The sequence below is a fragment of the Gobio gobio genome (assembly GCF_949357685.1).
Source record: "Gobio gobio genome assembly, chromosome: 4".
NCBI classification, from domain to species: Eukaryota; Metazoa; Chordata; class Actinopteri; order Cypriniformes; family Gobionidae; genus Gobio; species Gobio gobio.
Genome location: NC_137100.1, coordinates 17,597,677 through 17,625,228, shown reverse-complemented (window position 1 = coordinate 17,625,228; position 27,552 = coordinate 17,597,677). Strand labels below are relative to the sequence as shown.

General features: G+C 37.5%; 2 protein-coding genes and 1 long non-coding RNA gene across 5 annotated transcripts in view; 2 read left to right on the top strand and 1 right to left on the bottom strand.

Annotated features, from left to right (window-relative positions):
- The first annotated feature begins 373 nt into the window (after nucleotides 1-373).
- Nucleotides 374-24,247, top strand: anapc2 (anaphase promoting complex subunit 2). Of its 3 annotated transcripts, none has more exons than XM_079814521.1 (14): nucleotides 374-640; nucleotides 825-1,080; nucleotides 3,906-4,230; nucleotides 5,721-5,853; nucleotides 8,436-8,637; nucleotides 10,337-10,456; nucleotides 10,556-10,673; nucleotides 10,771-10,949; nucleotides 14,606-14,747; nucleotides 20,184-20,259; nucleotides 20,415-20,618; nucleotides 20,820-20,952; nucleotides 21,907-22,148; nucleotides 22,264-24,247. In XM_079814521.1, the coding sequence occupies exons 1-14, from the start codon at nucleotides 575-577 to the stop codon at nucleotides 22,474-22,476; spliced, it is 2,409 nt and encodes an 802-aa protein (XP_079670647.1). In that variant the 5' UTR covers nucleotides 374-574; the 3' UTR covers nucleotides 22,477-24,247. The 3 variants fall into 3 exon arrangements, with proteins under 3 accessions (XP_079670647.1, XP_079670648.1, XP_079670649.1); XM_079814522.1 differs by having other exon boundaries at nucleotides 377-640; nucleotides 856-1,080; XM_079814523.1 differs by lacking the exons at nucleotides 374-640; nucleotides 825-1,080 and adding an exon at nucleotides 2,066-2,285.
- On the bottom strand, nucleotides 20,712-25,819 carry LOC307125012. Its single transcript, XR_013816322.1, has 4 exons — nucleotides 25,530-25,819; nucleotides 23,509-23,870; nucleotides 22,300-22,401; nucleotides 20,712-22,122 (listed from the first exon to the last, which is right to left on the bottom strand). It is a non-coding gene; the product is annotated as an uncharacterized lncRNA (long non-coding RNA).
- The window catches only part of npr2 (natriuretic peptide receptor 2), an 89,717-nt gene continuing 87,342 nt past the window's right edge, over nucleotides 25,178-27,552 (top strand). Inside the window, 1 exon segment of the mRNA XM_079814520.1 lies at nucleotides 25,178-26,134. Coding sequence (XP_079670646.1) covers nucleotides 25,453-26,134 — 682 coding nt within the window. The 5' untranslated portion in view covers nucleotides 25,178-25,452.

Sequence of the window (27,552 nt, the reverse complement as noted above, 5' to 3'; positions counted from 1 at the left end):
CAAGGGAAATGCAGGCATCTCTCACACACTTCTTCAGTCAGTGCCATAATAAATAAATTAATAAATTATAGGTACGGTTAGTGTGTAGGTAGTTACCCGTACCCATAATTTATTATTATTATTATTATTATTATTATTATTATTATTATTATTATTATTATTATTATTATTATCATCATCATCATCATCATCACATTCTTTATTATTATTTAACAACATTGCCTTTTTAGACCATTTTTTAAAATTGAAATAAAATTTGAAAGCAAAAAAGGCATCAAATGAACAATATTAACAAAAAACAAATACGTTTCAAAAGGCAGACACAATAATCACGTGTCATTTTAGACAATTATCAACATCCGGAAATGTCATTGTCGTCATCGTCGCGCGACATGAGTTTGAAGTAGAGGGCTACAATTTCTCCGTGTAATAAATGTTGACGATCTTTCGAATGGCTTTGATCATATAATTTTTCGGACTAAACAGTCACGTAGTAAAATGTATATGTGTGTATGGTAGCGCCACCGAACCATATACCCAGGATATATGACTATTGTTTACGGTCTGAGTTGGAATGAACGAGGTGCAGACAATGCCGCAAGGACTGTCAGGAGCCTGGGACACAGTGACATCTGCACTGGTGAGTGTTAAATATACTGAAGTGTAACTAAACTAAGCGAATGCTTAAGGAAATTCCAGCTAAGACCAGCTTCTGATGGTAGCTACATCAACAACAAAAAATCCCATGTACTACCGTGTTTTTGGACATGACCATGGAAGTACCTTTGAGTGCCTAAAGCTGTAACCCAACCATGACTCTTTAGGTGTCTCCTCTGCCACCCAATGCTTCGATAGATGAGGTTCTCTCTGATGCCTTGGCCGTGCTGGGTGAGCATGGACTGGGTCAGTATGTGGAGGGTTGGCTGCTGGAGACTCTGCAGGTGCGTTTGACTACATCTGTTGCTCCAGGGTTCTGGACGGGGCTCAAGCAGCCAGAGGGGGAGTCTCAGGAAAGGGACAGGGCAAGTGCTTTACTTAAAGCCTTCAGAAACCTTCTGCAACAGCTGGAACCTTTCCTCGGTATGTCACACCCTACTCTGTGTTTCTGGCATTCGACGGCTATAGGTTTTGCATATTGTTGCTGACCCATTGACAATTTATATTAGGAAACATTGAACTATATAAATTCTACTTGTTTGTTGCTGGTTGCAACGTATAAAATATGTCAGGAAGGTGAGTTATACAGTATTACGCCCCACAATTGAGATTACTTTATATTACTATGGTGTCTGAAGTGGTATTCAGAAGTGTTGATAAAGGAAAATTAGCCACAATTCAGTTTAAGTTTCAATTAAAAACAGTAGTTATTATTGGGAAATATGATTTCAGTTTACATATCCTGATTATATGCTGGTTTTAAATTAAGTTAGATAAGTTAGTTATGTTATTAAAAATAATATAAATATTTAGAGATGCTCCGATCAGCATTTTTGGGGCCGATCACCGATTACCGATCACCAAGATCATGATCTGCCGATTGCCGATCACTGCCGATCACAGAATGGCAGGGGAATGGGAATCTTTTATCTATAATCTTGCAGAGTTTGCACCATTTGTAGAAATGAAACGAACTCTAAATTAACTGAGTCAAGATCTTGAAGAACCACCAAGTGTTTATTTTAGAAAATTAGATAACTTAAGGCTACTGTAGGCCATCTTTCCCAAATAAATGTATATAATAAATGTATATAATTATCTCACCTAAATATTTGATCATGCAGTGCATTTTTGTTTTTAAAAACAATTTTTCAGGTAGATCTAACATTAGTATTGAGGTAAGAAATACTAAAGACATTTAATAAGAAATCAAATGTAAATTAATATTGGTCTTCCCTGAATAAATTAAATTAGATTAATCCTTACACTTAAGGTTGCAAAAGTTAGTCATTCAAGAGCAGTGAGTGTCATAAAGGTTCATCAAACAACACAAGACAGAGAGAAACTCAGAGACAGCAGCAGTTTATTCGACAACTGTCACTTTAAGAGCGAACACGGATACGGTTTCATTCAGCTGCACAAACGTTCACTCGCGAGTCACGACGGGGTTTACGTGCATGCATTTGTGTGTATCTGACCATTTCAGCGCAATTTGTACTCGCAAGCTTTTTGTGAGATGGCCTGTGTGTGTGTGTGTGTGTGTGTGTGTGTGTGTGTGTGTGTGTGTGTGTGTGTGTGTGTGTGTGTCTCCATACCGTGCGCGCGAGTGCTGAGCGGTTTGAACACTGGTAAGACTTAAAAATAAATGCAAATGATAAACTTTAGTGACGATGCGACACTGCCTCGATTGTGCAAAGTGGCAAATCCTGTGTCAACTGTGCAGCTCGATTTTAGTGCACATGCGATGCGCTGGTGTGAAGCCATTTGAGCATATTGAAAGGGAGAGAGAGAGCGCGCGCACGCGGTGATTCACACGCGCTGTTTGTGAATTTACGTCCCACAGAACGTTTTCAAATGACTGCGTAAGTTATTTAATATAGAAATATGAATTGTACCTCACCTTCAGCATTATAATTATTTTACCCGCGCTGGAAAGAGAATGAGACGGTGTCGCTGCATATCATGCCCTAGCTCTCACGGCAGGTGCGGGGTTATGTGTCGTCAGCATGCGATCGGTTCATGAGATCGGCCTTTTTGGAGACCGCCGATCAATCATCCCAAAGCGATTATCGACCGATCGAGATCGGTTGCCGATCGATCGGAGCACCCCTATAAATATTAATTAATAACAATAATTGTGATTCATTCTGTGGCCCCTTTGGAAGTTTGGTGAACCCCCTAGTGTGTGTGTTCATGTTTTTCTATCCCGGTAGGGACTTCAACCTGAATGCACAGTGACTTATCGAGACTTGTCACCATGGGGACCTAAATTGAGGTTCCAATGAGGAAACAAGTTTATAAATCACACAGAATTATTATTATTATTTTTTTTTTTAATGTAAAAATGCAGAAAGTTTTCTGTGATGGGTAGGTTTAGAGGTAGGGTTAGTGTAAGGGGAAAAATATACAGTTTGTACAGTATACCCCCCCCCCCCCCCCCCCCAAAAAAAAACAAACCAAAAAAAAAACAAACATTACATCTATGGATAGTCCCCACAAAGTTAGCGAACCAGATGTTTGTGTGTGTGTGTGTGTGTGTGTGTGTGTGTGTGTGTGTGTGTGTGTGTGTGTGTGTGTGTGTGTGTGTTGGAAATAAACTAAAGAAAGTAATAATTTTATTCAGCAAGGATGCATTGAATTAATCAAAAGTGACAGTAAAGACATTTATAATAATGTTACAAAATTTCTTGTAATAATAATAAATGTTTCAGCGTATTAGAATGATTTCTGAAGGATCGTGCAATACTGAAGACTGGTATAATAACAGGAATAATTATATTTTAAAAATATATTAAAATAGAAAATAGTTATTTTAAATTGTAAAAATATTTCACAATATTACTGTTTTTGATTTATTTTGGACCAAATAAATGTAGCCTTGGTGAGCAGAACAGACTTCTTTTAAAAACATAAAAAAATCGTATCGATCTAAAAAGACATTAGACCCAGGGGCCAGTTGCATAAACTAAGCCATTATGTTAAGACAGTGTCTTAAGATCTAGTATGAGCCACTAGCAGTTAGGCAAGTGGCCTTCAGTCTTACTTTTCGTATCAAATTAGGCCAGTCTATGTTTTTATGTAACTGATTAAAAAAAATGATGAACAGTCTTAAAGAAAAAAAATGTATGTCTAACTTGTAAGACTAGTCTTAACGGTTTATGCAACCGGCCCCTGATGTTTCTTTGTGAGATTTAACTTGTTCAGTTTTTCCTGAGTATACTGTGTTAACCACTTCTTTCTTTTTCAAGGTGGTCTTGAGAGACTGGGCTCATGGCAGGATGAGAGCCGTGGGGGTCTGTGTGGTCCAGGGGCCCGTGGTCTGACTGAGAGAGCTTTCTCTGTCGTTCGTGCCATTCTCCTGTTCTCCCCTCCACCTGTGCTGCAGGAGCGTGTGTTGGAGTTTTACAGCCGCACATTCTCTGTGCACATGAGTCAGGCGGGGGAAACTGTGGAGGCTGAGGAGGGCACAACGGAGCATGATGAAGGCGGGTTGTGTCCAGGCTGTGCAGCCCTCCTTCACCTGTGTTGGTGTCAGGAAGCTCTAGAGCAGCTTCAAGAGCTCAGCCACATACTGTGAGTTGAAGAGTAGTACTGTTCTGATTAAACTACAGACGCTTACTACGTCCTAGTATTTATTTAAACACTGTAACAGTATGCAGTATTCACTGCAGTATGTTACATAGCATGTTGCATTTGGCACATTACTATGTGGCATCATGTTTGAAGGGATGTTCTGGAAATAAATATGATTATTTTGAACCTTTAATTAGGAGTGTGCAATATTGACGAAAATGATATCTCAATATTTTCTGGGATTTCATTCAACCAATTTGTTTAAATTGCTGATTTATTCAGGAATGAAGCAAGTGACTGTCTCTAAGAATGGGTCATTGAATCTTTGACAGACTAACTTTAAAAAAAAATGCAGAATAATTTAACAAAACACTGTTGTGTGTTGCTCGAAGTTGCACAACGGTTCTGTTGTGGCTTGGTTCAAAACAATTTTCGTTTCTGAAATTCGTTTCTGCAAAAACCTTTGTTATAAGCAATATTCTGTCTAAAATATAGCTTGCAATAGTAAATTATTTATTGAACTGTTGTGTAAATCAATATCACATTTAAAACATAAACATATTCAGGGAAAACAGCACTCTTGCTTGTGCGATATTGCTTAACTATTTCATATATGATATAAATATAACAACAATTCATACAGAGTCATATCTTTAGTATTGATGGCATTTCAACTTCATCCGTATAGGTTACATCACGCAGTTAAACCGTGCGGTCTCTGTTTTTATTAGTTTTTTTGTAAAATGAGTGACACATTCAATAATGCCAGTTCACACATTGTTACAACAACAATTACAGTATTGCCGACGATATGTATTACTTTTAATCCAGGCTTTTTTTTTTGGGGGGGGGGCTGATCAAATTTGACCCTGGACCACAAATTAAACGTTATCTGAAAGCTGAATAAATAAGTTTTCAATTGATGTATGGTTTATTAGGATAGGAAAATATTTGGCCGAGATACATCTGGAATCTGAGGGTGCAAAGAATCTAAATATTGAGAAAATCGCCTTTAAAGTTGTCTTTAGTCATTAGTGGCGCATATTACTACTAATAATATTTGTTTGATATATTTACGGTGGGGAATTCACAAAATATCTTCATGGAACATGACCGTTTCTTAATATCCTAATGATTTTTGACATAAAAGAAAAATCAATCAGTTTGACCCATACAATGTATTGTTGGCTATTGCCAAAAATAATAACCTGTGTGACTTATGACTGGTTTTGTGGTTCAGGGTCACAAAAGGAGATGAAGAAAGTCATGGTTGATTTATTACTTCTGGCTTATTCATCACACTAGTCATGGAAGGTCACGTCTCTTGATATCTTTGCATTGTTACATGATTTCACACTATTCACATATTCTGTGATGTGTATCTCAGTAGTATGGTTGTCTTCAATTCCAAATATACAAGTGTGAATTTTGTTGCAGAGATAGAGTACTTGGATGTATAATGCCTTTATAAATGTGTTTGGTGATTTCAGCTCCAGACTACAGCTGTTAGAACGAGTGAGCTCTGAGGCTGTGACCAGCATTCTGCACCAGCTGATAGAGCAGAGGATGGAGCAGCGCTGCAGGGGAGAATACGAGAGCTCTTTTCTAACAGACTTCAATGATGTACACAACTTTCATTCGGTTACACAGCAGAAAACATAATTTTATGGTTACACTTTATTTTAAGGTGTCATTGTTACAGTGTAATTATATATTTAAGTACCCAGTAATATTAATTAACTACATGTACATACTATAAGGTTAGGGTAGGATTAGGAATTGGTTGAGGGTTAGTTGCATGTAATTATGCATAATTTACTGTTATTACTATGTACAAGTACATGTAATATATGTAACAATGACACTGTAAAATAAAGTGCTTCCTTTTATTTTATATGATCTACAGAAACATTAACCATGTTGATACTCAAACTTTTATCGACATTCCATTAAGAATCCAAAATGTGTCACTTGATGCATGTAGTTTTAAAATGAGGTGCATTTGTCAACTCAAAACCTAGGCCAACATTTCTTCTGATTATTTATATCAGTACTCAAAAATTGTAACTTTTAAAGTTATGAAAAGGAAATATGAATAAAAACCACTACATTATTTTTTTTAGAGAAAATGTTAGTGGTTTTCTCCTGTGCAAAACCCACTGCCACAAAGCCAATCGCTTCAATCACGATGCGGATTATAAAGTGAAGTTTAATATTGAGGGTTTGGGGAAGTTCAGCAGGTACATGACCTTAGTACATGAGTAGTAGTCATGCTTGCTATAACAAATACTAGATTTAATAAGTTAATAATATTCAGTCTCATTATTCCATAACTCAAATTAGTGAGACATTTTCTATTCAAAATGGTCAATTGGTTAAAAAAAACAATACATCATAAAAATCATAGTTGCATTTAATTTTAAAGTACAGTTGTGGTCAAAAGATTACACCTTGCGGAATCTGTAAAATGTTAATTATTTTAACATAATAAGAGGGATCATTAAAAATGCTAAATAAGATATTTTACATAATTGTTTTTTACATATGGTCCACAAGATAAAAATAATAGCTGAATTTATAATGACCCTATTCCCAAGTTTACATACGCTTGATTCTTAATATTGTGTGTCTTTACCTAGATTGTCCATAAGTTGTTTTTGTTTGTTTGGTTGTTTATGAGTCCCTTGTTTGTCCTGAACATTTAAACTGCCCAATGTTCTTCAGAAAAATCCTCCATGTCCTGCAAATTCTTTGGTTTTCCAGCATCTGTTACATATTTGAACCCTCTCCAGCAATGATTGTATGATTTTGAGATCGATCTTTTCACACTGGGGACAATTGAGGGACTCATACGCAACTATTGCTAAAGGTGCAAACATTCACTGATGCTCCAGAAGAAAATTAGATACATTATGAACCAGGGGGTGGAAACTTTTGAACAGGATGAAGATGTGTACATTTTTTTTATTTAGTTTTTTGTCTAAAGATCATATTTTAATTTAGTACTGCCCTTCAGAAGCTACAGAAGATACTTCCCGGAAGACAAAATAAGTTACATTTACCCTGATCTTCAAATTAAAAAAGTTAATTTTTTAACTTTTTTAATGTTTTTTAAAGTTTTTTAAGTAAATGTTTTAAAGTAAGTTTTAAAGTAAATGTTTTTTAAAGTTTTTTAAAAACTTTTTAACTTTTTTTAACTTTTTTTAAAAAAAATTTAACCCCCCCTCCCCTCTTAATGCTTTGTGTTTCTTTCTTGAGCATCAGTACATGTTTGTTTTTTTTCTCCACCTTTTGTAATTGTTGCGTGTCCCTTAATTGTCTCCAGTGCGCAGTGTGAAAAGTTGGATCTCAAAATCAGACTATCTTGAATAGGGTTCAAATATGCAAAAGATGCTGGAAAACCAAAGAATTTGCAGGACCTGGAGGATTTTTCTGAAGAACATTAGGCAGTCCATAAAAGAGCTCCACACGGCTCCGGGGGTTAATAAAGGCCTTCTGAAGCGAAGCCATGCATTTGTGTAGGAAAAATATCTATTTTTAAAACTTTATAAGCTAAAATAACTAGAGCCAGGACATTTTTTAATATAACTCTGATTGTGATCGTCTGAAAGAAGAATGTCATAAACAACTAGGATGGCTTGAGGGTGAGTGAATCATGGGCTAATTTTCATTTTTGGGTGAACTATCTCTTTAAGAATCAAGCGTATGTTAACTTTTGAATAGGGTAATTTTTTATAAACTCAGCTATTATTTTGTCTTGTGGACTATATAAAAACATCTTTTATATAAAATGTCTTATTTAGGACCGTTCTAAATAAAATAAAAAAACAGGCATTTTTATGCTCCCTCTTATTATGTCAAAATAATTAACATTTTGCAGATTCTGCAAGGTGTATGTAAACTTTGACCACAACTGTATGTGTACTTCACCAAGAAAGTACTGAATAATATAAGGTAACTAGTACATGGGTTAAAGTCGGGTTCAAGGTTATTACCTAATTACCCAATTATTGTAATAACAATTGAAGTTACATTGTATGTATCTGCAGAACCTGACTAAAGTAAAGTGTTACCAAAATCATAACAGAGATTGATTCAATTTTCTTTTTAATGTGTGTTTTTTGTTTTATTTGTGAACAGAAGCTCTCTTTTTTATATTTTAATATTCAAGGTTAAAAGTGTCTAATTAATAACTTTGTTTCCAGTGGTTGGGGCAGGTTTTAGGATGGCTGAGCAGGGTGTTTGCCAGTAAAGTGGAAGAGGTGGGCAGCGATGCCACAATCACAGATAGCAAGACCGGTCAGACAACCAGTGCTCTCCTCCAGCGCTGGCACTGTCACATGCACCAGTTCTTCTGCCGTATCTATGTAAACATGAGGATTGAGGAACTCTTCAGCATCATACGAGGTGAGAAAGAAACTACATTTGTGTAGCATATTGCTTGTCAAGGGTGGTACTGTCGCCTCACAGCAAGAAGGTCCCTGGTTTGAGCCCCGGCTGAGCAAGGAGTCCTTTCTGTGTGGAGTTTGCATGTTCTCCCCGTGTCAGCATGGGTTTCCTCCAGGTGTTCCGTTTTCCCCCACACAGTCCAAAGACATGCAGGTTAGGTGGATTAGACATGCCACATTGGCCTGTGCCAAATCCAATGTGTGTGTGCGGATAATTCCAATGAAGCAGATCCTGCAAATGAGCAGGACTAACGCTATGAAACATACACAGATCAGGCATAACATTCCTAATATTGTGTTGGTCCCCCTTTTGCTGCCAAAACAGCCAGACATGGACTCCACTAGACCCCTGAAGGTGTGCTGTGGAATCTTGCACCAAGATGTTAGCAGCAGATCCTTTTAAGTCCTGTAAGTTGCGAGGTGGGGCCTCCATAGATCAGACTTGTTTGTTCAGCACATCCCACAGATGCTCGATTGGATTGAGATCTTGGGAATTTGGAGGCCGAGTCAACACCTCAAACACCAGGGAATACCGTTTCCATGAAAGGGTGTACATGGTCTGCAACAATGCTTAGGTAGGTGGTATGTGTCAAAGTAACATCCACATGGATGGCAGGACCCAAGGTTTCCCAGCAGAACATTGCCTAAAGCATCACACTGCCTCCACCGGCTTCCCTTCTTCCCATAGAGCATCCTGGTGCCATGTGTTCCCCAGGTAAGCCACGCACACGCACCCGGCCATCCACGTGAAGAAAATGTGATTCATCAGACCAGGCCACCTTCTTCCATTACTTCGTGGTCCAGTTCTGATGCTCACGTGCCCACTGTTGGCGCTTTCGGAGGTGGACAGGAGTCAGCATGGGCACCCTGACAGTTCTGCGGCTATGCAGCCCCATAAGCAACTAACTGCGATGCGCGGTGTATTCTGACACCTTTCTATCAGAACCAGCATTAACTTTTTGAGCAATTTCTTTTTTTAGTTTGATCAGACCACACGGGCCACCGTACGCTCCCCACGTGTATCAATGAGCCGGATCCTGTCGCCGGTTCACCACTGTTCCTTCCTCGGACCACTTTTGATAGTTACTGACCACTGCAGACCGGGAACACCCCACAAGAGCTGCAGTTTTGGAGATGCTCTGACCCAGTCGTCTAGCCATTACAATTTGGCCCTTGTCAAACTTGCTCAAATCCTTACGCTTGCCCATTTTTCCTGCTTCTAACAGATCAACTTTGAGGACAAAATGTTCACTTGCTGCCTAATATATCCCACCCACTAACAGGTGCCGTGATGAAGAGTTAATCAGTGTTATTCACTTCACCTGTCAGTGAATGTTATGCCTGATCGGTGTGTGTGTTTATATATATATATATAAATAAAAAGATTACAAGCAATAAATATATATTTCTCTTGAGCCAACATTTAGTGACAGCTTTTTTGCAGGCAACCAGAAAGATCTTCATGAGGTAAATTATCACCCAAACCCTCCGGAGTAACCCGGGGGACATAGTGGGAAAAGACACATCTATGTTAAAGCCTAATATCCTGGACATTAATTGTCCCATCCTTACCCAAAAAGGCTGAATATGTGGAGTATTGCTTGTAATCTTATCTTGGTTGTTTTCATGGGGGGTTTTTTTCTGCTTAATTGTTGCAGATTTTCCAGAGTCTATTCCTGCCATTGAGGATCTTAAGTTCTGTCTGGAAAGGACCAATCAGAGGCAGCAACTTCTGGCCTCTCTCAAATCAGCCTTTGAAACTCGACTGCTGCATCCAGGTCAGTGATTCAGACCGTTTTCACACTTGCAAAATACTAAACTTATGTGTAAAATATTCTGATATTTACCTTGCTTTTACATTGCTTTTCCCACTTCAGGAGTCCATACATCTGACATTATAACTGTTTACATCTCAGCCATCAAAGCTTTGAGAGAGCTTGACCCCTCCATGGTCATCTTGCAAGTGGCCTGCCAACCCATTCGCAAGTATCTCAGGTTTGTCTACTGTACTGGTGTTGTCTGTCTGAAGGAAGTTTTGCTTTTTTGTACACCTGAAGTTGTTCATCTTTTTTTGTAATGTTGGAAATTACAGAACCCGTGACGACACTGTGCGCCAGATAGTGGGTAGTCTGACAGGTGATACAGAGGGTTGTTCTGATCTTGCCAATGAGCTTTCTCGAGCTGACCCTGTTACTTTGGAGACACAGGATAGTGAAGATGAAGGAAGTGATCCAGAGGACTGGACTCCAGATCCTACAGATGCTCTCACAGGTTTGTGTTAACAACCAACACACACCAACACAGGGCCGGCCCGTGGCATAGGCGGAATAGGCAAATGCTAGGGGCGCCACTCATCCATAGGGGCGCCAAAACTTATTACTGATACTATTTTATTAATATTAATTTGAAATATTACCAAATAAAGCGCAAAAAAACTTAACTAAGTCCCCCGCATCTTCCCGGTCCGCCTCAATCTCCCCCCGCCGAGCTACTTGAAGTGCGTCAGCAATATAACGCGTGATCAGTTTAATGTTGGGAATGTGTTGTGTCGCGTCGCCTCTCGCCGCATCTAATGTAGACAGGATTGCTTTCATTTTTTAGGGTGCTTGGCCGCTCGCTCCAGGTGTAGACCCGGTGAAAGTTGCCTGATAATTTATGACGGATTGCCGAATTGTAGTGTCTTAAAAAACAGAAGCCCTCTGATGCAGGCAAGATAAGGGAAACACTGCAAAAATGCTCTTCTTATTTAGTATTTTTGTCTTGTTTCTAGTCTAAATATCTAAAAATTCTTAAACCAAGATGCATTTACTAGATAAGTAAAATAATATGTTTTCTTAAGTGAGTTTATGCTTAAAACAAGCTAAATTATCTGCCAATGGGGTGAGAAAAATAATCTTGTTTCTGATTGAAATCTTGTTTCTTGTTTCTGTCCCAAACAGAAATAATATAATTTTTCTCACCCCATTTGGCAGATAATTGTGCTAGTTTTAAGCTAAAACTCACTTCATTTTGATTTTTTCCCCCAGAAAACAAGGAAAAATTATCTAATGTAATTTTACTAGTAAATACATCTTGCTTTAAGAATTGTTTGATGTTTGGACTGGACACAAGAAAAATTATTAAATAAGAAGAGCATTTTTTGCAGTGTAAAGACAGAGGTAAAGTGATGTAATGAATGAACAGTTTATTTAATTGCATAGTAAAATACTAATGTACGCTAATTAATTCCAGTTTTAACTTAAATCATATGCAGGCAGCAGTTCTGGGTTCTCCAGTGGCCACAGACAGTGTATTTTGTAAAAAAAAAAAAAAAAAAATCATATCTGTTTTTTTTAAACGCATGTTATCACTTTTTTAATAGCCTAATGTTTTTACTCTACAGTTGTGCAGTTTTAAGGGGACATATGGACATTTTAAAATGTATTTGCCGAAATTAGTAATGATATTTATATACAGGTTTATTTAAAATAGCTACATTTTATGTAAATTTCACATTAAATATCTAAATTTCTCCAAAGTTTAATTCATGGTGAAAACATGAATGTGCATATTAGTGGAAGATTGCTGCCATCTACTGGAAAACAAACACTTTTGCTAGTTCTCAATAGTTTGTGCATGAATGCTAGATGCAATTACTTGTTAATTGTGTTTAGGCTGTAATGTGGCATAGGTGCTATTTTTGTATAGTTTAACTATCATCAGCCTTTAAAAAATAAAATAAAAATAATAATATCATGAACATAATGACGGGGTAGAATGGACTGGACATCATATAAAACAACAACAATAAAAATTAAAAAACATCAATGCATTAAAAAAATAAAACAGTACCAGTGTTTCCGCAATTTAGACTGAAAACATGTAGTGCTAAACCTTGATACAAGGGGCACCAAGTAAAATCTTGCCTAGGGCAGCAAATTGGTCAGGGCCGGCCCTGCACCAACATGAATACTTCAGGCCCAAAATGAAAGTAACAATGGGCATATATACTGCAGGGCTCCAGAGTGCGACTAAATGGTCGCATTTTGCGACTAAAATTTGAGAGTGTGCGACTGAATTTTACATCCAGTCGCACATGTGCGAACAGTAAATTTGCCAGCTGTCGGTACTGGAGAAATTAAGAAAATACACTTACTAATTATAATTGATAGACGTTATGTCTGGCAAATTCTATCTTTGCCAGCCGTTTCTATATGAGATAATATTAAACCATTTATCCGTGATGCATTTTTGCCATTCGCAATGCAGAAGAGAGAAAGCGGGCGAGCTCTCTCACGTGGAGCTACAGCGAACACAACACCACAGTCAGCTTTAATGAGTGACGAGAACTAAACAAAAGTTTAGTCTGCTTAAACTTTAGGGTTGTGCTGTGATATTAATCTAATTTTATTTTCGATTTTGGCTTCCAAGAATTATAAAAAGATGGTATGAGGTAAAAACTATTCCTATAGCCGTGTTCCGTTGAGCTCATTCTTCCCTTCACAGCCTTGCGCTGTCATTTCTCCTTAAACCTAAACTAAACGTCAGATTCAGTGATTGTTGTAAACTGCAGTCTCTACTGTTGCTAAACTGCGGGATGTGTTTGATAATAAAGAGCTATTAAATGCACAATAATCCGCGCAAGAGACGCTGTTTCCAACTTCAAGGCGGCTTATGTGTGTGTGCTGCGAAATGGACCGACTTGCACTTTATATTTTAGGCTTCGTGTGTGCGTCTAAACCATCAAATAAACAACAAATAGCCGGTGTCAAAATGACCGGATTGGAGAGTAGTTATTTTAACAGTTTATATCTTAAATGGGCATAAATAGTTTGGAGAAATAGGAGAATATGATATTATTAGTTCTACATTCGATCGGTCTTAAAGGGGCAGCGTCTAATAAACCTGCTGACGATTGAGCCATTCATTCGAATCAAACAAGAGGCAAAGAGAAAATATTCGCATCTCTTGAGTTAATAACTTTAGCTTTTATAAGCATTAATCTATCAATTTATACAGTGAAAACTATGCAGTGTTATTTTACATTTCATTACTTTATTAGATTTCTTTGTAGGTTTGTTCTTTACTGTAATATTAATGTTAGCAGACCTTCCAAATGCCTGCACACTGGTCCATTTACAAATAGATGTTTTATATTTTTGTTCAAACTTTGCGGTTTCTTTTGCTATAGATATTTTATTTTTCAGATTATAAAGCCATGTTAATTATGTTCTTAATTATGTTTTTTTTTTTTATAAAAAAAAATAAAATAAAGTATAATAAAAAGAACCGGTAAGAATACTGTTAAAGTACCGGATCGATAAGCAGTATGGGTAAGAGTAATAATACCATTAAAACCTTAACGATACCGATCCCTATTAGTAATACAGTGGAAATTAGTAGATTTGGTTAGCATGTTGATTTTCAGTTGGGGGCCACTGTGCTCCTAGTGAAAAAAGTTAGTCTGGAGCCCTGTACTGTACACCATATAATTATTACAATTAACAGTTTACAGTTTTCTATTTTAATATATTTTGAAATGTAATTTGTTCCTGTGATTGGCAAAGCAGACTTTACATGATCCTTCAGAAAGCATTCTAATATGCTGATTTGGTTCTCAAGAAACATTTCTTATTATCAATGTGTTAAAATGGTGTTGCTGCTTAATATTTTTGTGAAACTGCAAATTTTTTCAGGATTGTTTTCTGAATAAAAGTATGAATTAATGTATAATTAATATAAATTGTATTAACAATATCAATATCTAAAGTATGTAATGCTAAATGCAGTTTCATAGCCAGGATAATATATTGATGGTGCACAGTATATTTTTCTCGAATTCATTCATGTGTAGGTGTGTAAAGTCAAACAAACTTCAGTCACACAAATATGGGTCCTACGTTAGATAGTCAACATTTCAGCTGTCTCACTTGTCTTTCCTTCTGTAGATAAAACTGGCTCTAAACGGCGTTCTTCTGACATTATCAGTCTGCTGGTCAGCATTTACGGCAGTAAAGAGATCTTCATTAATGAGTACAAGACTGTACTGGCCGACCGACTTCTTCATCAGCTCAACTACAATACAGTCAGGTAACCCACCAATATTATGCTCCATTTCAACTTTCATTATAATCCTTTATTTATTGCTTCTGAACCAGCTTTTTAACTTTGGTTTGGTTTAATTAAAGCAGTCATTTATACTTGATTCACTTGATCATTTTCATTTTTCGCATTTATCACCTTCTCTCTAACAAATAGTTTTTGCTACTGTAAGCTTTAAGACATGTAGCTTTAACACCATTGGCTGACATCTATGCTTGGGAAATAATAGACTTCTGGTTTGTTCCTGGGTTCAAAATAGTTTGCACTGCACCATCCTTCAATAACAACCTCTTTGCAAAGATTTAAAATGTGCTTTACAATTTTTTTTTTTTTTAGAGGAATTCACAACATTACAAACAATCTAATCCACATAAATGGATTAAATACAATACGTAAATAATAAAAATACAAAATAAAATTTCAAAAATATATTTCAAATATTATTTTGAAATCTTTGAGTAAAGAGCTTCCTTTTTTGACAATTTATTGACTTTTGATAGGCTGTCTAGACCTTTGAAAGGCTCTCTTTTAGAAAGACAGTTTTTTTTTTCCACATTTAAAAGGTTGGAAATTTAATTTAAATTAAATGAGAAGAAAAGTAGGTGTTGTAGACATGTGAGTGCAAAGGTCATTGTCTGTTCAAAATGTATACATTGACTTAAATGCACTGTAAGTCACTTTGGATAAAAGAACAAATGTAAATGTATTCAACTGTGAGAACTGCATAATTAGGGCACAGGTTCATTTTTACAACCCTAATTTCAACCTAGTAAAAAAAAAATATTTTTCTGAAGGGGAGGACATTTTGAGTTCTGAAAGTTATTTTATGTTTTCATAGTATATTGAACTACTAAAAAGGATCAAGGAAAATTACAAATTTTCATGACAATGTTTTAAAGGTGGACTGTGTAAATTTTAGTGGCATCTAGTGGTGAGGTTGCAACCGCTCAGCCCTCCCTTTCGAAGCACAGAAAATCTACGGGTGGTCAACACTAGGGGTGTAACGGATCGCAGTTGATCCGTGATCCGTACGGATCACGACCCACGGTTCGGCACGCACGTGACCCGCGGATTTATTGTGCTTTTTTTTTTTTTTAACTTGTGGATTAATCTGAATTGTTTAGCGATCGCAGACTAAAAGATGTTGCTTTTTAAGTGATCTCGCTCCTTTAAACTCGATGAAGATTTTCAGAGAAACATGTGTTCACGTGAATAGGGCATGTTAATCAGTCAACACAGTGGCTAGCGGAGAAGTAGAAGGACTTGAAAAGCCTCCCGTATCATTCAAATCACGTGTATGGGAGCATTTTGGCTTCCTCGTGAAATATAATGACGGAAGAAGGGTGGTGGACAAAACCGTAACATTATGTAGGCACTGTGGCACGAGAAAGCCGTATGAAAGTGGCGCATACATCGAGCATGGCACCTGCTGACGCCCGTTTCACACATACACCGTTTGCGTATTTTTTCCGTACCCATGTTAACGGATACTGCACACGGCTTCGGTCCGTCAGTGCGTTCCAGGAGCGCGTATACAGCTGTGCTGAGTCTATTTTTTGATGTGCTGGCGCTGAATTAAAGTGACAGCGCATCCGCATTAAAACAAACATGTATCGATGCGAAAATCTATTAATTCCACCACAGATGCATATAATGTAAGTCTACTCTGTTTTAAAGTCAACACATGGCTTTTTGCCTCGAGTAAACCAAGGAAAACGGCCTTTAAGTAAACAAGCACCTGTCCTTTCTTGGAGGTGGAAAAACAAAGTTCTTTATGACCTGCAGGATTTCTTGTAAAAAGATTTAAAAACGAAAGAAAAGCGTACATTTTAATTTAAAATGTTTGTTATTTTAACATATAGTCTATTGTCTGTTTTGCAATTTGCATGAGCAACGTAATATATACATCTAAAGTAGGTATTAGGCTATATAAAAACAAAGTAATGAATTCAATAAAACGTTGTTTAAGTGTAGTGCGTTTAAACATGATATCTATAAAATAGTGTATAGGCCTACAAAGAGAATTGCAATGCTGACAAGTGTGAGAGGTCTACTCTCTCCCCATCCTAATCTTTAAAAAAAAAAAAAAAATAGCTCAGGCCCATTTTCACGTCTCAGGTTGTTTTTAGTCAAATTTGATTTATTCAAATGGTTATTTAATTATTTTATTTTTGTTAACACCAAAAGTTCCTTGTTAACCTATAAACCATATAGGTTATGTTAACACCAAAAGTTTTCATGTAATAAATGGAAAGCAAATAAAAATAGTCTCCTCCCCCTTTTATTCTGATCCGAAAAATGATCCGATCCGTGACTCATGATCCGTAGTCGATCCGAACCGTGAGTTTTGTGATCCGTTGCACCACTAGTCAACACAGGATTTAGATTTCGTCATCTGAGACAGCAGAGAGTAGCTAGTACTCTAGAACAGTTTGTCTGTTCAGGGCTACTGTAGAAACATGGCGTCGCAAAATGGTAACTTCACTGTAAGGGGACCTGCAGTGTATGTAGATAGAAATGGCTCATTCTATGGTAATAAAAACATAACGGCTCATTATGTAAGGTATTATTATATTGCATGTATGTCAATAGATCCTCATAAATACTACACACTGAACCTTTAATGCAAAAGAGAACGGAAAGTGCTGTTTATTTACCAGTACTTGTGTACTTAAATCAAAATGGACAATTCTTAATTGTTTGGAGTATTGCAGTATTTATTATACATGATTTATCTTTACATGTCATTATTTGTTAAAGGATTAGTTCACTTTCAAATAAACTTTTGCTTATAATTTACTCACCCCCTTGTCATCCAAGATATCCATGTCTTTCTGTCTTCAGTCGAAAAGAATTATGCTAGTGTCTAGCGCGACTTTTTCAAGTAATTTCGTTTTACGTGACGTCTCGAGCGCGCATCACTGAACAGAGCAAGGCGAGCATTTGTGCTTATAAAACTTAAACTTTATTTATTTTTAAAAAAATGACCGATCGTTTCGCTAGATAAGACCCTTATTGATCGTCTGGTACCGTTTGATGTGGTTTAAAGCCCTTTTGAAGCTGTACTGAACCTCTCATTTGGACCTTGAACCGTTTGGAGGCTATTGACTTCCATTATATGGAGAAAGATCCTGAAATCTTTTCATCAAAAATCTTAATTTCTTTTCGACTGAAGACAGAAAGACATGGATATCTTGGATGACAAGGGGGTGAGTAAATTATAAGCAAAAGATTATTTGAAAGTGAACTAATCCTTTAAGAAGCCGTTTCACTCAGATATACACTCACCTAAAGGATTATTAGGAACACCTGTTCAATTTCTCATTAATGCAATTATCTAATCAACCAAACACATGGCAGTTGCTTCAATGCATTTAGGGGTGTGGTCCTGGTCAAGACAATCTCCTGAACTCCAAACTGAATGTCAAAATGGGAAAGAAAGGTGATTTAAGCAATTTTGAGCGTGGCATGGTTGTTGGTGCCAGACGGGCCGGTCTGAGTATTTCACAATCTGCTCAGTTACTGGGATTTTCACGCACAACCATTTCTAGGGTTTACAAAGAATGGTGTGAAAAGGGAAAAACATCCAGTATGCGGCAGTCCTGTGGGCGAAAATGCCTTGTTGATTCTAGAGGTCAGAGGAGAATGGGCCGACTGATTCAAGCTAATAGAAGAGCAACTTTGACTGAAATAACCACTTGTTACAACTGAGGTATGCAGCAAAGCATTTGTGAAGCCACAACACCACAACCTTGAGGCGGATGGGCTACAACAGCAGAAGACCCCACCGGGTACCACTCATCTCCACTACAAATAGGAAAAAGAGGCTACAATTTGCACGAGCTCACCAAAATTGGACAGTTGAAGACTGGAAAAATGTTGCCTGGTCTGATGAGTCTCGATTTATGTTGAGACATTCAGATGGTAGAGTCAGAATTTGGCGTAAACAGAATGAGAACATGGATCCATCATGCCTTGTTACCACTGTGCAGGCTGGTGGTGGTGGTGTAATGGTGTGGGGGATGTTTTCTTGGCACACTTTAGGCCCCTTAGCGCCAATTGGGCATCGTTTAAATGCCACGGCCTACCTGAGCATTGTTTCTGACCATGTCCATCCCTTTATGACCACCATGTACCCATCCTCTGATGGCTACTTCCAGCAGGATAATACACCATGTCACAAAGATCGAATCATTTCAAATTGGTTTCTTGAACATGACAATGAGTTCACTGTACTAAAATGGCCCCCACAGTCACCTTTCTCAACCCAATAGAGCATCTTTGGGATGTGGTGGAACGGGAGCTTCGTGCCCTGGATGTGCATCCCACAAATCTCCATCAACTGCAAGATGCTATCCTATCAATATGGGCCAACATTTCTAAAGAATGCTTTCAGCACCTTGTTGAATCAATGCCATGTAGAATTAAGGCAGTTCTGAAGGCGAAAGGGGGTCAAACACAGTATTGGTATGGTGTTCCTAATAATCCTTTAGGTGAGTGTACACAGGGTTCCCACTTGTCCTGGAAAACCTTAAAAACCTGGAAAATGTATGATACATTTTCCAGTCCTGGAAAACACATGGAAAGTTAGAGAAAATGTTAAATGTCCTGGAAAAACTTGTTGTTGTCCTGGAAAATTATTTTAAAAAAAGTTAAAGGGTAACTTCAGCGATTTAGCATTAGGCTTTGTATCAGTAGAAACCCGGTAGTATATTGGAATTATGGTACTTTCCCCCCTCAAATCCCCCTGAGACGAGAGAATTATGCATTTTATTTCTGGAAAAAATCCTCCGATGACGAAAATATCGTAATTTTGTGTCATCTGAGTATTTTTGGCCAGAGGCTATAGACTAAAGGAGCCAGTTCCGCATGTTTTCAACCCCATAACCAACGCCCATAGGGGTGGGATCTCACTCAGAATTATTGTGAGATAATTTCGACTTTTTTTCTCGCAATATCGAGTTTATATCTTGCAAGTATTACTTTTCTCAGAATTGACATAAAGTCCAAAAGTTTGAGACAGATTTTTTTTGCGAGAAAATCACAATTGCAAAAAAAAAAAAAAAAATCAGAATAGCAAGATATGTCGCAATTACCCTTTTTTTTAATTCTGTGGCGGAAACAAGCTTCCTTAGTCATAATGTATGATTAAGAGCTCATATTAAAAACTGATTTTATAGTTAAGTCATGGCAATAAACTGTGCGCCTTTTAAAGACTTAGAGAGCAATATATTACTTTAGGAGTGATCCTTGTCTTTTATTCTCACTGTAGTAAAATTTTAAATATCCTGGAAAAGTCCTGGAAAATGATCGCTGAAAAAGAGTGGGAACCCTGGTAAAGTACGTCACAATAGGAAAGAAAAGACTAACGTAATTTTCTTTGCACGCCGACTTTAAATTCTCTCTGTGTTCGTGTTTTTATAGAGAGATTCGCAACGTTGAGCTGCTGAAACTGAGGTTTGGCGAGTCCCACATGCATTTCTGCGAGGTGATGCTAAAGGTATGCTTTTTCCACTCCGCTCGCTTCTCAGCTCTAGTCCACAAATTCACTTCTCCTGGTTATCGGTCATCTTGTTATCATGATATGTGACCTCAAAGAGATTTACTTCCATTACGTGTGCTATTTATATTGAACTTGTCTGTATTTCTCTGCAGGATGTAGCAGACTCTCGGCGCATCAACACTAATATCCGAGAAGAGGAGAGTCGTCTTCCTGTAGAGGAGCAGTCTACATTTCTGCTGTCTGCCATGATCATTTCATCTGAGTTCTGGCCCCAGCTAAAGGAGGAGAAGATGGAACTGCCTGCAGTTGCTTCTAAAGCCATGGAGGACTACACACACCGCTTTGAGAAACTCAAGGTGCTCCTCGTAGTTCTCAACTGGTTTTGTTTTAGGACCCAGCTTTTACATTGGACATCAAGTGTTGAACCAACACAGTACCAAGAGTTTGATTAGATTCTTTATTTCTTCATGATTATACAGGTGATTCTCACCTGATTTCAGTGTTATGTTGAAAATATCTTAAGCCATATATTTAGTTTATTCTCTTTTTTTGTGCAGGCCATGAGGACTCTGAGGTGGAAGCCTCACCTGGGTTCTGTTACGCTGGACGTGGAGCTGGAGGACAGAACCATCGCAAACCTCACAGTGTCTCCTATCCACGCTGCCATTATTTTACACTTCCAGGACAAAGGTGTGGATAATTAGTTCACCCAAAAATATTTTTTTCACCCTTGTGTCATTCCAAACCCGTATAGCTTTTTTTCTGTGGAACACAAAATAACTTATTTAGCAAAATGGCTGCAGTTTTCTACATAACGTAAAAATGAACTTTGGCTGTTAAGCTCCAAAAATGCACTTTTAAAGTAGTATGACTTATGCAAAATATTCCAAGCTTTCTATAATCATATGACATTTTCTGTGAGGAACAGACTGAAAGTGTATAATCACTGCAATCTTAAATTTTTTTGATTTTGGGTGAACAATAATACAGGGCCTCTTTCAACCTTTTCAGTTCATGAGTTTTCTATGATTGGATAGCTATTATATCATGAAATATATGACAGCGCTACTGCAACCATAAGCGTGGGAACTGAAGATCGGAGGTAAATTTCGCAGGGACACACTTGTGTAGCCAAGTGTAAATGGAACAGTAAAAAGCTAAACTTAGGCTATAAACACACTAAACCACGGTCATATGACTTCAGAGTAACCATCCCTAAGCTTTCGAGAACTCTTTCAGTCTTTATTTACAAAAATTCCCTAAAGTTTGAGTTACAATAGCTTGCAAGAGCATTTTTATAAATACAACGAGGCTGTGAAAGTGGACTAGTGAGCATACTTAGCGGTTTTCCTGTTCGGTGTGATTCGGTGTTAGCAACAGCCTTTTTCAAGACAAATAAAAGGTTTTATAAAAATCACAAGTGGGTATTACTGCTGTTATTTTATGTTGTAGAATAAAATGTGAAAATATCTTGAGCTTGTGTTAAGCACAGACCTTATTTCAGGCATTTAACTTCCCACTGACTTTGGAACGATGGAACCAGAAGTGCTGAAATGCTGAGCATACGCATTACCTAGTGAGCCAATAAATGTCTTGATTATTTGTAGGCCTGAAATCCCATTACTCAATGTTTTCCTTTATTAGCCACATGGACCTTGGAAGAGCTGAGTGGGGTCCTGGGCGTGCCGCAAGAGATGGTGCGCAGGAAGTTGGCGCTGTGGCAGCAGCAGGGTGTGCTGCGGGAGGAAGCCGGAGGTCGATATACTGTGCAGGAGACAAGCTCTTTCAGAGAGAGATCTGACAGAAGTGTCATGCTCATAGAAAGTGATGAGGAGGGAGACTCCAACACCGCAACACAATCTGAACAGAGAGAGGAGAAACTACAGGTTATTTATACACTTCCAACACTTGTCATAACACAATAATGTAAAACTGCTCAGGACACTACTTGCCATATAATGCTAAGTTAAGGATAAACTGTTTTTCCTTTTTGTTTCTCAGTTGTTCTGGGCCTACATTCAGGCCATGCTGACTAACCTGGAGAGCATGACTTTGGAGAGGATCCACTCCATGCTTCGAATGTTCGTGGCCGCCGGGCCTGGAGTCACGGAGATGGATGTGAATGAGCTGCAGGCATTCCTGCAGAAGAAAGTCAGAGCACACCAGCTTATTGTGTCCACTGGTGTCTACAGGCTACCTAAGACCACTCAATAGGCAAAAATGAGTAAGCAGAGATCAGAAAAACGATGATGTCAAAGACACAAATTGTTCATTGTGCAAAATAATAAAATTATGACATATTTGTAATCTCTTGTTGATCAAATCTTTTTGGTTTGTAAAATATATGATCTGGGGCACTAGTGAAAATGCTTTTGAGATTGTTTTTTTTTAATTCAAATACAAATTCAAATTCAATACATAATTTTTGAATACAAATTATCAGCCTAACAATTTGAGTGGAAAGTTAAGAGAAAAAGTAAATAAACATTTATACTGGGGTGGTCCCTCTTTTGCTTAAAGGGATTGTTCACCAAAAATGAAAATTCTTTCATTAATTACTCACCCTCATGTCATTCCAAACCCGAAAGACTTTTGTTCATCTTCGGAACACAAATTACGATCTTTTTGATGAAATCTGTGAGCTTTCTGTACTCTACATAGACAGGTACGCAACTACCACTTTGATGTTTCAAAAAGTCCATAAAGAGATCATAAAACGAATCCATATGATTTGAGCGGTTTAGTCCACATTTTCTGAAGAGACAGTCACTTTATATGATGAAACGATTCAATTTAGGCTTTCATTCATATATAAACATTCATCAACTCATACATCAGGTGTGGTAAATGGAAGCTCAAGCATGTTCGAGAACCAATGAGGTTCATTCTCGTGTTACGCAGCACGTTTGAACCAATGAGGTTTGTTCTCCCATGTCAAGCAAGTTCGGTTGAGCTTCTGTTTATGTTCACTAATCAAAGTGGTCCTAGCTGTCTATTGAGGGACAGAAATCTCTTAGATTTCATTTAAAAGGTCTGAATTTGTGTTCAGAAGATGAACGGAAGTCTTACGGGTTTGGAATGACATTAGGGTGAGTAATATTTTTGGTGAATTATCCCTTTAATGCAAGATTTTTATTTATTTATTTTTTGTACATAAAAGGGTTACACTTTATTTATATTGTCCACTTTAGACATTACACTAAGTATAAGTCACTTTGCAACTACATGTCAACTTATTCTACTAACCTCTAAGTTTAATGACAGCAGCATTTGAGTGGCATGACAATAATTGTGGTGTTGGATTGTGTCACTACTTGATGTTCAGAGTGAAACCTGGACCCTGAGTTCTTTGAGGAAAGAAAGGTGGACATCTGTTCTGCCCTAAAGGTTCAATTGTTGTAGGGGCAGCATAGAAGATGGTCAACTAAAGGCCTCTTCTGACTTTCCCAGAACATACAGTATGAAATAGGATAAGAGCTGACTCATCAGATCACACTGCTTTTTTCCATTGCTCAGGGTCCAAGACTGAGCTCTTGACACCAGGTTATGCATCTGTGTTGGCCTTGGATGAAAGTGGATTCATGGCAACCACACTGTAGTTTCCAGCTCTGTAAAGCACAGTGAAGTTTTTGTTGATTCTGGATCACAGAGATGCTGTTTTAATTCTTTAAAACACATGAAAATTATGTGAAGTGTCTAACCTTCCATGAACATTGACTTTGGAATAGTGATCTATTTTTCAGAGTGGTTTGTTATTTTTGAGATTATTTGTTTCAATTTATTTACTGTTGGTGGCAGTTGTCCTCCTTCTGTCGTGAACACATGAACTTGTCTGACCTCTAATGGCAACTTATAAAATGGCAATTCTAGTGTTGACTGTTCAACAGGGATTTTCTCTGGTTTTGTTGCAAATTGTTACTCTCACTGTTTCATAAAAGTAACTTCCTCACTGCCACCATTTAATTAAAAACAACTTGATCAACTGAATCATACTTTAAACTAAACTGTAAATCAGACCAGCATAATGCAATTGATATAATATGCTCTCCAACACCTTATACTGTATAAGGGATGTAATTTTTCATAATTTATCATGTATAGCATCACATATATAAATAATGTATATTATTTGACACATAATACACAAAAATCCATAAGTACTGCACAAAATGCAGATTATAAATCTTAGTGACAGTATACATAATATTATATAGAATAAAATAGGGAAGATGGGAAGGATAGTGATTCACACTGTAACACATTTTGCTTCAACATCTACTTCTTTTGTGCTGTGTGTCTCAAACTTTGAAATAATATTCACGTATTTATACCAAACAAAATAATTCTATGTCGGTAGGCTCTTGTTAGATTGTCCCATTGTCTCCCTGTAATGTTTATTGTAACAACAGAATGTTCCTAGAACCAACATAGGTAGCGGGGTAACACTAAGTAGAAAACATGAACAAAAGTTGTAATCATAAGTGGTAATCAAATTTACTTGTTCCAAATAATTCTTATATGCTGCCCATTACCATTCCAACTCACCTTGATTAGATTTGAAGTATTTTATTAAAAAAAGGTAAACACAGGAAACATTTGATTTAATATTTTCCTCTTTGGCAAATTGATGAGTCGAAAGAAATGACAACAATAAAATAACAATTGATATTATATTATAACCAATATCAACATGCAGTTGGCTTTCAAAAGAATGGGCTACGATAGTTGGGGAATTTAGAATTAAAAGGCTACTATTTTAAATGTTTAATAGTGATACATCCTGCTGAAATGCAGTGCGGTTAATTGACCTGCAGATAGAGGGAGCCGTTAACTAGTGTATCGGTTAGTAGCTGTCATGACGTGTAGGGGCTGTGCAAAGGCCGCGCGCGGTGAAGTTGCGCTCATCTGGATATTCACACAAACACACACACATACACACACGCACGCACGCACGCACGCACACTGAATCTCACTGAGGAGTTGGACTCGAGAAATCCATCATATAAAGCACCAGGAGACTCTGTCAAGCAATTTAGTTGGCCTACAAGGAAGAAAGACGTTTCTAATGGATTGTTCTCTTCATTTAAAAGATGATTTTTCTGATTGAAGTTTGATTTGAGAAGAATAAACCCACCTGGCGCGCTCAAACTAGGATTTGTTTGACCATTTAGGACAGGATCGGGATTTAGGATGGGATATAGTTTTTTCATTGTGCTACTTATACACGTACTCATACCGGAATGCAGAACAGAAAAGGGGAATATTACCGTAGCGGTGTTGCTGCCCGACAATCTGAAGTATTCGTGGGCATCGCCGCGCGTCCTCCCCGCGATCCGTATGGCGCAAGAGAAAATTCACAAGAGCGGACTTTTAAGGGGACACACCATCAACCTCCTTAATTTTAGCACAGAGGACTCCTCTGGTTCTTGCTCGGAAAACGAGGCACAGATTATCGCAGTGGACACAAAACTTTACAACAAACCAGATGCGTTCATCGGACCCGGCTGCACGTATTCGGTCGCGTCCGTCGGACGGTTCGCGTCCCACTGGAAACTCCCCCTGATAACCGCGGGAGGACCAGCGTACGGTTTTGAAAATTGGGAAGAGTTTAAAACTATTGTCAGGACGGGCCCGACCACCACGAAACTCGGAGACTTTGTCAATTATCTGCACGCGCATTTTAACTGGAGCACTCGCGCGCTGATGATCTTCCACGACCTCAAACAAGACGACCGGCCGCATTACTTCCTCTCCGAGGGCATTTTCATGATTCTGCAAAAGGAAAACATCACAGTGGAGGCTTTCCCTTACGAAGATCCACAAACTTTAAATTATGAAGACATCATCACATTTATAAAGGACAACGGGAGAAGTAAGTTTAGATTCAGTTCAGCAAAGGTTCGTTGATATATTCAGCCACTAAAAAGAAAGTGGCATGGTCCTTTGATAGTAATGATTACTAAATTCATATACCATGATATTTACGTTATTCCAAGGTACCCAAACGAATTAGGCATGTCCTAAAACATTGCATTACCATTGTTCTTTTTTTTCTTTTCTTTTTTTTTAAATAGCCTTACAAGCAGCAATTAATCTAACTCGTGTTTACATCACACTATGTATTTTAAAGAAAACAATGGTCATGTTCAGAGGAAAAAAAAATCCATGATGTTCTTTGAAATACTATGGTAGGCTACATAAATACAGTAAACATTACCATCTGATGCATCACTGTCCCATGTAGGCCTACCCACTGTTACTGAAATGTTCAGTGCATCTACATAAAACATATATAGTAGCCTACACTACATCTACAAAATATAGGCTACAGGTTTAACTTATTTCTGAATTGACCTTCAGGAAATGACTTTAATTATTGTAAGCTAGTGTAACATTCAGGTTAATTTAGTTAGTAATATTTCTGAATAAATTACATAACCAGTTAATTTAAAAGTTATCACATTTTCATGTTACATTACAATATGTTTTGTAGAGTGTAACATTCAGAATTCTACAATGACACATTCCTTCCATATATAGTAGGCTATAGAAATCTCTAAACTGTCTGTTAGAAAGCAATCATCACATAAAGGACAGTGGGGAGAATAAGTTAATTTATGTATCCATTTATGGTTCATACATCCCAATATATTTCAAAGAAATAATAGTACCATTTACCTTGGAAAATATCATATATCAAAATACCACGTTCTTATCTGGTTTGGTCACTGTCACCCCTCCCACACACAGCCAGTTTACCTTTTTTAATCAACACTGACATTCTTGGTCCATTACATCTAAAATCTAAAGACTACAATGATGCATTGATAGCTTTGGTTAGGACTGACACCACCTGTGTTCCCCCAGGTTGTATTTTTGGACCTGTGGTGCCCTGTGCAAGTTATTTACAGCACCACCAAAACAGGAGGGCATGCACCCTATTCACTGTTAATAAAGCAATGTAGTCAACAACTATGGACTTGTGTTCAGTTATCCACCAAACACTGTTACAGTTCTTTAAAAGTTGTAGGCAGAATTTAAAAGACATAATTAAACAGAAAACATTTAGAATCCTTGAGCAACAGAACTTTTTATGTTTTAGTTCCTTACAAAACTACAAATGACCTGGTGTTTCAAAGACCCAGATAAAATACACTGAGCTTTTATGTTCCTTTATGTTAATTCAAGTAAACGATTCTTTATAAAAAACATGGTTCTTTGTTGAACTTAAGGGGCTGCAGAAAAGCCTTCAAATTCATTATTTTCAGCTTGATTCCTTGCTTTGTTACA

Coding starts and splice junctions, on each gene's coding strand:
- anapc2 (XM_079814521.1), top strand. CDS start 575: ATGAACGAGGTGCAGACAATGCCGCAAGGACTGTCAGGAGCCTGGGAC. Junction 1,081..3,905: donor ACAGCTGGAACCTTTCCTCG/GTATGTCACACC, acceptor TTCTTTTTCAAG/GTGGTCTTGAGAGACTGGGC. Junction 10,674..10,770: donor CCCATTCGCAAGTATCTCAG/GTTTGTCTACTG, acceptor TGGAAATTACAG/AACCCGTGACGACACTGTGC.